The sequence below is a fragment of the Balaenoptera ricei genome, chromosome 4, assembly GCF_028023285.1.
Source record: "Balaenoptera ricei isolate mBalRic1 chromosome 4, mBalRic1.hap2, whole genome shotgun sequence".
Lineage (NCBI taxonomy): Eukaryota > Metazoa > Chordata > Mammalia > Artiodactyla > Balaenopteridae > Balaenoptera > Balaenoptera ricei.
In genome coordinates this window covers 158,414,923-158,428,624 of record NC_082642.1, presented here as the reverse complement: position 1 = coordinate 158,428,624, position 13,702 = coordinate 158,414,923, and the positions used below count along the sequence as shown (strand labels likewise).

Here is a 13,702-nt window from a genome sequence, read left to right as displayed (position 1 = left end):
CTCCCCAAACTCCTGTGTTGAAATCCTAATGCTCCATGTGATGGCCTTTGGGAGGTGATGAGGTCATGAGGGTGGAGCCCTCATGAATGGGATCAGTGGCCTTATAAGTGAGGCTCCGGAGATCCCCAGCCCCTCCCGCCATGTGAAGTGCAGATGTCTCTGAGCAAGAAGGCCCATCTATGCACCAGGACAATGGCCCTCCACAGAAGGCCTTGGTGCCATGATCCTGGGCTTCCAGCCTTCAGAGCTGTGAGAAATAAGTGTTGTTTATAAGCCGCTCAGTCTGTGGTGCTGTTACAGCAGCCTGAACACACTAAGACAGGGCTGGATATTCACACTCATACCCACATGCACACTGCCCGCCAGTGCACAGGCATGCAGGTCAGAGCGTGACGGACCATGACGCACTCATGTTTGCACCCCTTGGCTTTGTGTCTGTTTCCAGAGCTTTAGAGAGCGCCTTGCCAGTGCCCCATCAAAGCCACACGCTGTTCAAATCAGACTCAGAAGTGACTGCCACCGGTGAGGGGCTGGTTGAGTGCCCTCTTGGTGGGTGGCCTGGGACCCCACACCTGCTATCCTGGCATAATCGCTAAGAGCACCCCATACTCTCTGAACATGTCCCAGTTTGGACGACTCACGACATGGTCACCTCCCTTTGGGCCTCCCCTGGCGTGGGCTGCTCCCTGCCCTGGCCCTTGAGGCCCTGATTGGGAAGTGAGACCCCTGCACTTCCCTGCTGGTCAGTGTGGTCCAGCCCCCCCAAGACAAGGAAATTGGAATAAAGGACCCGTGGGGATTATTTGGGTGATGTGTGGAAGCATGGGAAGGGATTCAACAAGCACGTGGTGATTGATTACAGCCCGTGATTCATAGGGACCAACAATCACATGCGCACAGCCAGGACAAAGGCAGGGGCCCGAGACGGGGGTGGAGTCACAGCCTGCACAGCAGGAGGGCCAGGGTCCCAGGCGCCGGGGGGCAATGGGCACTGGGCAGAGTTCATCCAGTTCACCAGGGGAGGGTCAGGGTGGGGAAGGAGAGGGCCTCTTTTCAAGACGACTGTCAAGATCTTTAGCTTTGTCTTCCCCTCCCCGCCCCTCATCCAAGAAAGTACAAGTTAAAATAGACCCTCAGAGCCAGGTGTCCCTTGGGGCGACCATAACAAAGTATCACAAACTGGGTGGTTTAAACCACAGAAATCCCTTCTCCCACAGTCTGGAGGCTGGAAGTGTCGGTGGGCTGGGCTCCCTCTGAGGGCTCTCCCCCCTCTCCGGGCTCCTCGGGTCTGCCCGCGTTCCTTGGATCTTAGCGGCATCTCCCGGGCTCCTCGGGTCTGCCCGCGTTCCTTGGATCTTAGCGGCGTCTCCCGGTCTCCTCGGGTCTGCCCGCGTTCCTTGGATCCTAGCGGCATCTCCCGGTCTCGGTCCCCGTAGTCAAGGGCATCTCCTTGCCTGTCCATGTTCACATCGTCTCCTTTCTGTGTGTCTGTCTCTGCATCTCCTCCCCTCTTATAAGGACACCAGTCAGATTGGACCAGGGACCCACCCTACTCCAGCCTGACCTCGTCTTAACTGAAACACTTACATCTGCAACAACTCTGTTCCAGATAAAGCCACGCTCTGAGTTTCCAGGAAGGACGTGAATCTGGGGAGGACACTCTTGCACCCAGCACACCTGCAAGTCAGTCAGTGACAGTGGCTTGATTCACAGGGAAGACGAGCATGGTGGCTTATCCAACTTGGCTGGTGGGAGGATGGGGCTCCCCAGGGTCTCCTGCTGCTGCTGGACTTTTGTCCTGCCCCGCCTGTACCGGGGGCTCTCAGGGACCACCTCTGTCTTCCATGGCTGTCCTCCTGGGACACAGAGCAGGGCCAGGGGCTGGTGTTCGTCAGGCTCAAGTGGAGGCACACCCAGGTGCCACCTCAGTGGCTGCCAGGCCTCAGCTTCCTGCTGGAGCCCGTCCAGCTGCAGAGGAAGGCCGTCTGGGTCCAAAGGCAGGGCTGTCCACGAGGGGCCTGGTGCCTCCCGGCCGGGCACATCCGCTTCTGGCTCTCAGCTCTGTTTATTTCTGACTTATCTCTGTTCCTTTGGGTGCCCTGGTCGTCAGCTGACTTGTTCTTGGGAACCTTTCCTTGGTGTCACAGCACCTGGGGCTGACGCAATAGCTCCAAACCCAAAAGAGCCCTGGACGTAGAGGTCACTGTGGCAGCATCACCGGATATGTACCTTGAGCTGGACGCTGCTTTCCCTGAAACCCGCAGTGGCTGTCACATGCCCCTGTATGTGGTATGATGGGTGCTGGCCCAGGACTGGGGGCAAGAGATCCAGGGTCCATGAGGGGCGTACTCGGGCCCATAACCTCTGTCTCAACTCAGGACCCGCTGTTCTCTACCCCTCCCCCACAGCTGGTGGGCGATACATGTGCACGACTCTAAGCCCCCCGTTTGTCCTCAGTGTAAACCAGGAGCCTCCCTGAATCAGTCCGTGGTTGCGTCCCCAAAGCATCCACACTCAGGTGTGGCTCCCCAGGAAGGGGCCGGCTGGAGGGAACTCTGTACAGAACACAGAGGGCAGGCCCACACCCAAGGCAGCTGCAGAGCGATGCGACAGCTGGTCAGCAGGAAGCTCCCTGGGGAGGTCTGTGGCCCCAGGGCTACCCTAGGTGTGTCGATCAATGTGACTTTGTACCTGCTATCTCTGTGTGGCTCTCTGCCGGCTTGATTAACCAAGAGGGACAATATTAGAAAGCTGAGAGGTGACATGGAGTATATAGCCCTGACTGTAGTTTCTGTGAGGTGGTGAGTTCATAGTGACTACCTGGAACACTCTTCTGACCTTCACCCATCTGTGAACTCCTACTCATCCCTCAAGACCCAGCGCAGATTTCACCCCAGATGAGAAGCCTGCTGGGTAACATTCTGCCAGGTCTTGTGGCATCATACCACAGTTCACACTTCAAGGCTGGTTCGCCCTCACAGGACTGCGGGCTCCGAGGGCAGGACTCTGCCTGGTGTCCTCAGGGCCCAACATTACAGGACAAGTACCAGGCCTGTGATCACGCTCGGTCCGTGCTTGTTGTATACGTGCCAGGGGCCATGCATCCTGCAGGTGGGAGGTTGCAACCCCAGCACTTGGGGCCAGACAGCCTGCTTCTTGGTCCTCGCCTTCCCTGGGCACCAGCGTACAAAGCCCAGGGACGGAGGGACGCAGGGCAGGCTCCCAGGACGGCCCAGGCAGCGCTTCCCCCTGGTCTCTGGGACCACTGGGCGAGCCGTCTGTCAAGGCTGGGCCAACACAGGTGACCCTGGGGCCTGCCGCTCTGGCACTGGTGTTACTTCATTCCCGGAACTTGAACTCCCCCGGGGGAACGCGGATGGCTATGGGCCTGTGCGCTCTGGAGGGCAGGATGGGCTCTCTGCCCCCATCTTCTGCCCCTGGTGGACAGCCCAGGGTCCCCAGAACAGAACAAAGAGAACACACACGGCTGAACTTCCCCCAGCAACATGCGCTCGGTTCTCGAGGCTCCGAGGCCGGCCTCACCCCCTTCCCTCTAAGAAGCCTGTGCTCCATCCCCCCCACCCCGCTTCCCACAGCCGCCGCTTCTATCAAGACCTGGAGTCTGCGAGGCTGGACCCTCTGCCCCTGTAGCTGCTGCACCGCAGCTGGCAAGTGGTCAAGTGTGACCCCAGCACCCGGTTCGGGCTCACCAGCTCAGGCAAACCTGCAGATGAGGCTCTGTGTGACAGGCAGGGAAGCTGGGGCACCGGCGGGAAGTGAAGCATCCAAGGTCACGCAGCCCCAGACTTAGGACCAGGTCTCGCGGCTTCATCATTGTAACGATGACCCCCGTCTCCCTGTGAGGGAGTCTTTCAGGATGGGGATCTGCCCCCTTGTTATTCCTTCCTCAGCCCCAAGCCCCAGGCTCCTGCAGCGAGGGCTCCATCCACATTCACCGAGTGAAACTGAAGCAGAGCATCAGGCGGTGGCTGGCGCTGCTGCCGGGAGAACTCAGCGGTCTCGCAGGCAGGGCCCGGGGGTCCACGCCGGTCCGGCCCTCCAGGCGATTCCAAGGGCAGCCAGGCGGGCTCCCTGCCAGGGCGGCCTTCAAATAACTGTCCCTTCTAAGCCCGTTTCTGGGGGTCTGTGCTTTCCTGAAACCTGGTCCAACCCCAGCCTGGCCTGGCCTGGGGTTACTATGGGGAGTGGGAGGGCGGGGGCTGTGGCAGCAGTCTGGCCAGAAAAGGCTCCCAGGAATTTCCCCTACGATGACATAACAATCATGCCATGTGTTAGCTGGGACGACTCTCTCCCTCTGGGAACAGAGCAAGTGGCGTGAAGACGATGCAGGACCCGCTCTGTCTCCAAGCCTTGGAGCGGGGAGCAAACCAGATGCGGGTGTCACCGCCTGTGGATTCCCCCAGGGCTCACTGGGTAGCAGGGCTGGGCCAGGGGAGTCGCGCGGCGGGACAGGGTTCCCGTTCCCAGTGCGCGCACGGTCTGGCCCTATCGGTCGCTCAGGGGAGGACAGATCTGAGGAGGAACCCCTGGGTGGTTTGGGGACCCCCTCCAACACCGTACCCCCGCCTGGGGATTAAAGTGTGGCCAGCAGGTGGGTCCGCCCTGGGATGGTGTACAAAACCTACCCCACGGTTCCTGGGTCAGAGCTGAACAGAGAGAAGAATAGCCCAGCCAGGAAGGAAGCCTGAAGATCACACGATAACTGGACCCCAGGGGCTCCCTCTCTCCCCAGTCAGCCAGCTGCAGGGCGGGGCGGGCACCCTGAATGGAGAGTGGAGACCGCAGGGTCCCACAGAGGCAGGTCGAATCCCAGCTCCGCCGGGTCCCCTAGGTAACCTTTGACAGCCATCCTGTAACAGAGAAGAACAAACCTGACTCCATGTGGGATCTGTGCCCTCAGCTCTAACCTTTGTGCTCGGTGCTTAACCATGTTGCCTCTTCACCTGGGCACCGGAATGTCACCTATAGCCTGAACTATACATAACAGCCCTTTCTCAAGGCTCTGCCTCCCAGGCTTGACCTTTAAAGGTAAAACCCTTTTCATTCACATAGGGATAAAAAGTTGCACAATAGAGAATAACACTTGTCTTGTTGGAAGTTTACAGGAACGCGGTGACTAGACCTGCGTGGAAAGCTGCAAGAACAAAGGTCTGGGTCTGGTGGCACTAAGAAGTTTGAGGCAAACAACCACACCCCCTCCCCTTTTAGAATAGAAGAAGCCCGAATTCTAACTCGGGTAAGATGCTTCTTTGGGACACGAGTCCACCCTCTCCTGTGTCTGCTGGCTTTCCCAATAAAGCCACTATTCCTGCCCCAACCTGTCTCTCGATTTATTGGTCTGTTGTGTGGTCAGAAGTATGAGCTTGGATTCAGTAACATTTTGAACCTTGGTTTGTTCCTCCAGAAAATGGGTAAAATTATACCTGTCTTATTTAGATATGCTGTCATAAAATAATTTCCAAGATACAGCCTTCACTTAAAAAAAAAAAGCCAGCTGGGCAAGGTGTAAATTCGCCTTTGTGTTAAAAATGTGCTTAAATGTACAGAAAACATTCTGGAAAACACCTAAGAACGTGTTAAACATGGACAGCGCCATACAAAAGGGGGAGAGTCTTCTGTACTGTCTGATTTAAAAAACCTACTGCAGGGACTTCCCTGGCGGTCCAGTGGTTAGGACTTCACCTTCCATTACAGGGGGTGCGGGTTCAATCCCTGGTCAGGGAGCTAAGATCCCACATGGCTCCTGGCCAAGAAACCAAAACATAAAACAGGGGCAATATGGTAACAAATTCAATAAAGACTTAAAAAAAAAAAAAAATGGTCCATGGCAAGAAAATATTAAAAAAAATAAAAACCAGCTGCAGGTATTATATTTTTATGAAAATGTATTGAATAAGTTTATTTAATACATTTGTTAACGTGTAGCTGATGATAAAAACAATTTTTTTGCTGCAGAAAAGCAAAAAAGAAAGAAAAGGAACTTCTACCTTTCAAGAGTTGTGAAATCTGCACACACCACATACCGCACTTGCGCCGTCACCTGTCTTTTCAAGTACCCGAGGCTGGTCTGCGATTAAGCTAAGCTCTTGTCGCTGAGCAGGAACCCTGGTGGCCTGCTGCTGGGCGGGTTGCAGGATTGATGCCCAGGCCTGTTGACCCTGCCCTCCAGCCCCACGCTGAGCCTTTATCCTTTTCTCCCAGCCAGGCTAACACAGGCATTGACATGGCCCTGCCCCCTGACAGAGAGGTATTCACAGGCAACTGGAATCTGCTACCACCGCTGGCTTGCTACCAAAAAAGTGGGGTTGGAAGCAGCCTCTCCCCTTTGGAATGGACGACGCTCTGGGGGTTGTACCATCTTGTGCAGGGGAGAAGCAGGTGGGGCCGGACCTAGAGGGAAGGGCTCCCCAGACAAACAGAATCCGGAGTGCCTGTGTAAACACAGGGGTATAAATGAGTCTTCTCGGCCGACGTGGCATGTTCTCTGAGCCGACAGGTCCCCAGAGCCCGCCCGTGACCATGGAGGCCAGAAAGTTCTGGCTGCTGGTGATGGTCCTGGCCTTGGTGTCCTCCAGCTCTACTGGGCAGTACGTGGGCCTGTGTGAGTACCGCTCTGACCTCCTCCCACTCAGCAGGAAGGAGGAGGGGCCGGGTGGCGGGGTGGGAGCACATGACGAGGGGACGGGACGTGGAAGAGCCAGGCTGGGGGCTTCCTGTGGCTTGAGGAGAGTGACCAGGTCCCTTAATAATTTAATAATTGCCACCTACCAGACACACACATTTTCTCTCAACAGCTCTACAAATTGGGTCTTGCTGTCCCCATTTTACAGACAAGGAAACTGAGGCTCAGAAAGTTTATAACTGACCCTCTCGGGCAGTGTGGAAATCAGGATTGGAACGCAGGTCCACCTGGCTGGCAGCCAACACCGAAGCCCACTATCCCACTGCCTTCCTTGCTGGAGATTTCCGAATTACAATATAGGTCTTTGTGCATTATTCTGGCACATTTGCAAAACAAAAAGAAGAGACAAATGAAAACGATCACTTCCAGAACATTTTCCATACCTACAAACACAGTTTTCATTTAGCCATCGCACCGCAGTTCCAATGGAATGTGGCTGCTCCATTAACCAGGGTGTGAAGAAATCAGGGTGTGGCAGTTATCTACTGAGAGATCTCAAACTCTCACCCATCAGAATCACCTGGAAGATTTTAAAACCCTCAAAGCCCAGGATATGCCAACTATATCAGAGAGTCTCCGGGTGGGAGGAGGTATCAGTGGTTTTTCAAGATCCCCGGCTGATCCCAATGTGAACAAAGTTTGGGAAGCAGTGGAATAAGGAATTATGAATTGGCAGCCATAGGAGAGGATCTGAGATGTCACGTGATTTCTATTTCCCTAAGGAAAAATCCAGTTTAAGAAATGAGGCAAAGTGGACTTTTGCTGAACTTCAGACATAAAGACTTACTTGGAAAATGAATATTAGAGGCCCAAGGATGTACAGGGAAGGTTTGACGGGGGGGTAGGGAGATGCAGAGAAGAAACAGAAAATAACACGCATTGTGATTTCCTCTTTTGAATGCCCGCCGCCTTCTTTTGTTTTAAGGGGGAGATTTTTTTGATAAGACAATGAAGGGGAACATTGCTTCCGGGTTCAGGGGCCCTGGATTCCCATGGGTACCTCCCAGCTGGAAGGAATCCAAGCCCTACTGACTTCCTGACAGGGTGCTAGGAGCACCCAAGTGAGAGGCACCAGGTAGCCAGCCAGATCTCCGACAGAACGTTTCTCTTTAAACATTTAAGGGGAGAGTGTCCTCGACACGCAGACAAGCACAGGTTATGGGAGGGGTGAGATCACAGCCTCTGAACTCAGGAGCTGCGGGAGGGTGCAGACCTGCAAAGTGCAGCCGGTAGACCAACCCCAAGCCAGCAAGTGTTCTGACTGGGCTTTGTTTGGGACAGCGCCGAACCAGTGCAAGGTCCCGGCCAAGGAGAGGGTAGACTGCGGCTACCCCGAGGTCACCCCCGAGCAGTGCAACAACCGGGGCTGCTGCTTCGACTCCAGCATCTCCGGGGTGCCCTGGTGCTTCAAGCCCCTGCAGGAAACAGGTGAGTCAGCCCCACGTGCACGGGGGACCTTTCCGGGCCCCCAGGAAGCCACACACACCTGGGCCCTGGGTGGGACCCCCTGTGCCACGGCTGTCAGTTGGCCGAGGAGTTCTGTGCAAACTCTAATCATTCCAGAAACGTGTTCAAAGTCGAGGCCCTATGGAGAGGGAACTAGTTTAAAAACTACTCTGGAGAGAAATGGACAATACGTAGGTTTGGAAAGCTGGGCGGATTTCAAGGTCATTTTCAGCACACGACCCCTGCAGAGTCTCTGTCCTTTGCGACTGGCGACATGCTCTCGGCTGGGCTGGAGTCCTGGCACCTCTCCCCACCCTGCCATCCCCCACCCCTGCCCCCAGCACGAGGTGCTCACCCCTCCATCGCTGGAGCGGTGGGGTGCAGGACAGCCCCTGGGGAACCGCGTGTCAGGAGCAGGCTGTGCACGGGGGATTTGCTGTCTTGGCGCCATGCCTCACGCATCACACGGGGGGCGCGGAGGTGGCCGTGAGCCATCTGGCAGCCCCGGTGCCAGCTCACCGTCTAAGATGAACGTAGCTACCTAAGGCCCCTTCCTGGAATGAGCACCCGGGGGGGCCACTCTTGCCCTTCGTCCTCGACAAAGGAGGCCGCATCTCAGCCTGATCCCGGCTCCCTAATCAGCACGGGGCCCCCGCCCACTGTCCAGGGGCTCCTCCCCTTCCCAGCAAACCCGGGCAGAGGTCCAGATAAGGCTCTGGGCCCAGGAGGGAGAGTCACCCCTGCGCTGGCCGTCCCCGCTCTGCCGGCTCCTCGGCCTGCGACGACACTTCCTTGAACTCTGGCAGTGGCCCTGCCTGGGCCCGTCTCCAGTGCCATCTGCCCCGACAACCTGGGTCCCCGTGGGGCATGTGGCTATTGTCCCACGAGGGTCGGGGGGAACTCAACCCTTCCCCAGGGACTTGGTGTGGAAAGCAGCAAACGGCGCTGACCTTGGAGCCTGTCTGGAGCTGGAGAAGTGGGGCAGCGGGAGGGCAGGGACGAGACGGCTCAGGGTAACGCATGTCTGTGCTTTGTTTCCAGAATGCACCTTCTGAGGCCATGCTGCTGCCGGACGGGTGGGAGGGGGACTCTCTGCCTGGTGCTGGAGCCGCTCCTGTTCTATCACCTGCTCCCGGCAAGCGCCGCCCCTAACGTGCGAGGCCTGATGCCTTAAAGAATAAAGCTCCCATACTCAGCATGAGGACACGTCTTGCTGAGACTTCCTGCTGTTGTGTTTTATTTCTGCCCAGTCACTCTCTCCCTTCTGAGCATTTCACAGACGGGGGCAGCGGAGGGTGTCTTAGCATCTCCCAGCAGAGGGTCTCCCCCAGGCCTGGGGAGGAGGGAAGGACCCCAAAGTAGCTCCCTAGCTGTGAGGGTGCAGCAAACCTCACATCTAGTGCTGACCTGACGGGGAGGGCAAGCCACCTTCTAAGTGTCACTTGAGAAACATCGTTTCAAATATAAGTTCCAAAAAAAAAAAAAGATTATTAATGTCTTTCTTGGCGAAGAGAAAGCCAATAAAACCACCTTACCAATTGGCACTTTTTGGTATTTCTTTGTAAGTCGAGTTTACCATCTGTGACAGCTTGGGTGGCCTCCTTTTGCTTCTTTCCTCTGAAAATGGATGCAGCTTTGTGGATAAATGAGCAAGTGTCACCACGAACGCTCATGAAGTCTTAGTAACCCCGAGATGGAGAGTTGTCCCCTCCCTCACTCTTGGGGACACGCAGCTCTCCACGGACACCGGGAGGGTTTCCACGGACACCGGGAGGGTCTCCAGGGACACCGGGAGTGTTCTCAGCTGTCCACGCTGAGTGTCCTGCTCTCCTTCTGCTGACAGGACTCTGTTAAGGTTGCACAGACAATTCTACTGATTCTACCACAGGGCTTGTTTAGGCCGCACGGGGGCCAGAAAGCAGCGCAGCCTCCGGAGGGGGGGTTTCTGGGTCTGAGCCATCCTTCCCGCTGGAAAAGAGACACTGGCTCCTTTTCGAAACAAAAGGCTTTGTTTTTAAGCTTGCACTTTGGGCCAGGTCTCTCGAGTGAGATCCTATGAACATCCTTGAAGTGAGATATTACCTTTGTTGTAGGATAAGTAACTCATCTCAAAGCCCCCGCTGAGGGGACACCACCTCAGAGGTCCCAGCATCCCAGGCCCCCTGCACCAGCCCTTCTGGATGGAGCTCGAGGCCCAGGGGAGCTGCTATCTCCCCTCACAGACGCTGCTGCCACCACCCACCCGTCACTCCCGTGGTCAGGTCTGAGCCACTGCTTCTGTGTCAAGGCCACCGACACCATCATGGGAGACGGTCCTCACCCCCCACCCCCAGGCCCCAGACGGCGGCTTCTGTTCCTTTGCTGGCTGTTCAGGGTCCCGTCTTGCGAGTGTGCTTTCCCGGGGACTTGGGAAGACCCCAGGCCAGACTCAGACACTGGAGAGACCTTCATCCCTGCTCAGGAGAATCGTCCACAGGTGGGAGGATGGGGAGGTGGGCCTTAATCTTCCCATCCTGGGGCGCACACCTCTCTCCCCAACCTTCGCTCCGTTGTTCGTGCAGGGGGCAGGGGGCGTCGTCGTGCAAGCTGGGCCCCGTGTGCCCTGGGGTCCCGGTGAACGGGGAATACCAGCCCCTCCCCAAAGCCAGTGCTTCACAAGTGGTTGAAACAATGGACGTGGATGTTAGAATCACCCAAGGAGTTTTCAAAAATCTCAGAGTCTGGTGATTAGGTCAGGGTGTCTAGGGCGGAGCACAGCCCCAGTGATGTCCAGCCGGGCAGAGAAGCCGGGCACGCCCATCTGTGCAGGGCAGACACCTGACAACGGATGTGAAGTGAGGGGCTGTGAGGGGGAAGGACCAGGTCTCCAGAGACTGGCCTGACCAGGCAGACGCTGACCCAGGCTCTGAGACTTGCACTCTCCAGCCTGCGGTAAAAGCGAAATAAACAAGCAAAACCGGTGGCTCACTTGTCCCCTGAGCCATGAAGACCACAGACATGTGGGCACCCCGCCAGGCCACTTTTAAAAAAATTACGTTAAAATATCGTTACTGAGTTATGGGCACCCCCTTCGATCCCAGACCTCGCCCTAGCCACACGGTGTGGGAGGCTGTGGTAGTCTCATAAATGTGCTCACAGACCACCATCAGGCCGGACCACCCTGACCACGATGGAGCCGGACACAAGCAAGCCTACTTCCCCGTCCGACCTGGCCCAAACCTCAGCGACCATCAGCACCCTGTGCTGGCTGACCTGGGTGATGATGGCTTCCTGCAGTCCCAGCGGTAGCCTGGCTTCAAGCCATCCGCCTCCTAGATAAGATTTATTACGATACCCCACCCCCCAGCTACCTTGCCTGCTGACAGCATGCGCAAGGCTGAGCAAAGCTGACCCCCAGTGTCCACCGATTAAGGGAAATCTCCGTCTTTGCAGAGAATTTTGAATTTTTTCTCATTCTCTTTTCTCTCGTGGTTAAGTCTAACCCAAGGCATGGCCCAGTGCCCTTCATTTTCCGCCTCTGGAGATGTCCTCTGGGCCCGGTGGGTGGGGAGAGAGAGAGGCGGGCGTCTCAGGGAAGCGTCCTGTCTCCCCCTAAAAATACTGAAAGAGCCGCTCACCCTCCTTTAGTGCCCACTGCCGCAGCCCTGCGGGGTTTTACACATTTGACTTCCTTTAATTCCCACAGCAAAGTACGGATGATCATCTCCATTTTTGCAAGTGAACAAGCAGAGGCACAGAGAGGTTAGGTCAGGACCCCAGGGTCACACGCAGTGCAGGGAGATCTGGTTCCAGCATCCGAAGACACTCACCCACCCCAGCAGCTCTGAGCTCTCACAGTAGAGGGGGCTCTTTCTCCGTTCCCAGCCTGGACGCCTGACGGGGCAGCCTCCGGGTGGGGGGGAGGGGAAGATGCGTGGGGGTGGTGGGAGACTCCAGTGCCCTCAGGTCAGTGAGGACCCCGGTCTGCTGTGTGTCCTGCCAAAGAGAGCTGGAAGCAGCCCCGCTGAACCCGCAGGTTCCAGAAGGGTCTGGGAGAGTGTCCCATCGGGACCCCACCTCGGTGCACGCCAGCCCGGGGGCGGGGGGCTTGCGGAGGTCCACACAACCCTGCCCAGCATGGAAGCCCGGACCCCAGCAAGCCCCAGCTCGCTCAGCAGGGAACGGGATGGAATTTGCCCCAAAGTGCCTGGGTGGGGATTTTAAGTTCAGCAATAGAGAAAACTCAAGTCACTGACGTGCACATCACAAATGAATTTTGGGGTGAAGCTGAAACACGTGTGTACCACATTTTGTGTGTCTGCCCTAACGGTGTGGTTGCCTCTCGTTTCACCCTTTGGGCAGACACACGAAGGGTCTGCGTGAAGCCCAGCATCTCAGGGTGACATCTGGGGGTGGAAGGAACTTGGGGAGATGCGGTTCCCGGGGTGCTCTGTGTTGGGGGCAGGGTGGTTTCTGCCTTTATCCTTCCCCCAGGTACGGACATCTCACGGTGCAGCCAGCCGGGAGTCCCTGGCGGACACCCAGAGGAATCTGTAAAGATAATCAAAGCTAATGAGATGATCAAGCACTTGGCATGCGTCAGACGCCCATCAGGTGCTTGAGATTTGCTAACTCCTCGAAAGCCCACGCGGTGAGGGGTACCACCATCCCCATTTTCATTTCCGGAAGAGGAAACTCTCCACGGACCCCTACAGTAACTTGGTCAGGGAGTGGCGCCCAGAGGCAGCCTGTGAGGACAGGCCAACAGCAGGACGCAGGGAGGGTTCAGAGCCCTTCTAGAAGGTTGTGGCTGAAGCATAGCCCCTCCCAATGGTCATTCCCATCTAATTCAGTTTGTAAGTCACAATAGATTTGGGATAAGGAAATTAAATAGTTAATATGTTTCCAACCTTGTGTAAAGGTCCATAATAACTGGCTAGGTTTAGAAAGGAAACACTGAAATGCCGATAAACTAGAATAATTATTCTAATTACTGGCTTGCCAGGAGCCAGCAGATGATCCCACTGAGCCCTCTTCTGTCCTTGCGTTCTCTGTGACTCGATGGGGGTCTCTCGGGCGGGGGGTGGTCTCCCTTGGGAATTTTAAACAACCTTCTTGGCTCTGGACAGCGGATGTCAATTAAGTACCCAGAGAGTGCTAACCGATTTTAAAATTCTGGGATAAGAAGTACTACAGTGTGGACCGGAAACTTTTTTTTCTTTTATCCAGAGTGCAGTGAGTAACTTGATATTTACCTTACTTCACCAATGAGGACACTGAGACAAATTCGCTCAAGGACACGGCCTTGCTAAGACTCAAACCCGGGGTGGGCTGGCCGCTTTTGCTGGGCTGCATCTAATATCATCATCATGGGTGGACTTCAGCCCCCCTAAAGGCACTTAGCTGACACTGACTGCCCACGGCCCACGTGGCCTTTACACTGCCCTTAAACCTCCACACCTCCTGGTCAGTGCGCCTCTAAAATTTGAATCCACAAGTGGCTCAGGGTGAATTCAAATTATCAATTGAGTTTCACAGGATCCAGGGATCACTTTGATATCAAGTACCTTCCTC

At 56.0% G+C, this 13,702-nt stretch overlaps 1 protein-coding gene across 1 annotated transcript; it reads left to right on the top strand.

The window, feature by feature from the left end:
* The first annotated feature begins 6,426 nt into the window (after window positions 1-6,426).
* Window positions 6,427-9,368, top strand: LOC132365580 (trefoil factor 3). The gene is made up of 3 exons (XM_059922301.1): window positions 6,427-6,622; window positions 7,985-8,131; window positions 9,191-9,368. The coding sequence occupies exons 1-3, from the start codon at window positions 6,475-6,477 to the stop codon at window positions 9,202-9,204; spliced, it is 309 nt and encodes a 102-aa protein (XP_059778284.1). The 5' UTR covers window positions 6,427-6,474; the 3' UTR covers window positions 9,205-9,368.
* The last annotated feature ends 4,334 nt before the right edge of the window (window positions 9,369-13,702 follow it).

Bases quoted from the DNA above. Each gene is read 5' to 3' on its own strand.
- LOC132365580 (XM_059922301.1), top strand. From the start codon at position 6,475: ATGAGTCTTCTCGGCCGACGTGGCATGTTCTCTGAGCCGACAGGTCCC. The intron at 6,623-7,984 runs GTGAGTACCGCT...TGTTTGGGACAG, and splicing joins TGGGCAGTACGTGGGCCTGT to CGCCGAACCAGTGCAAGGTC.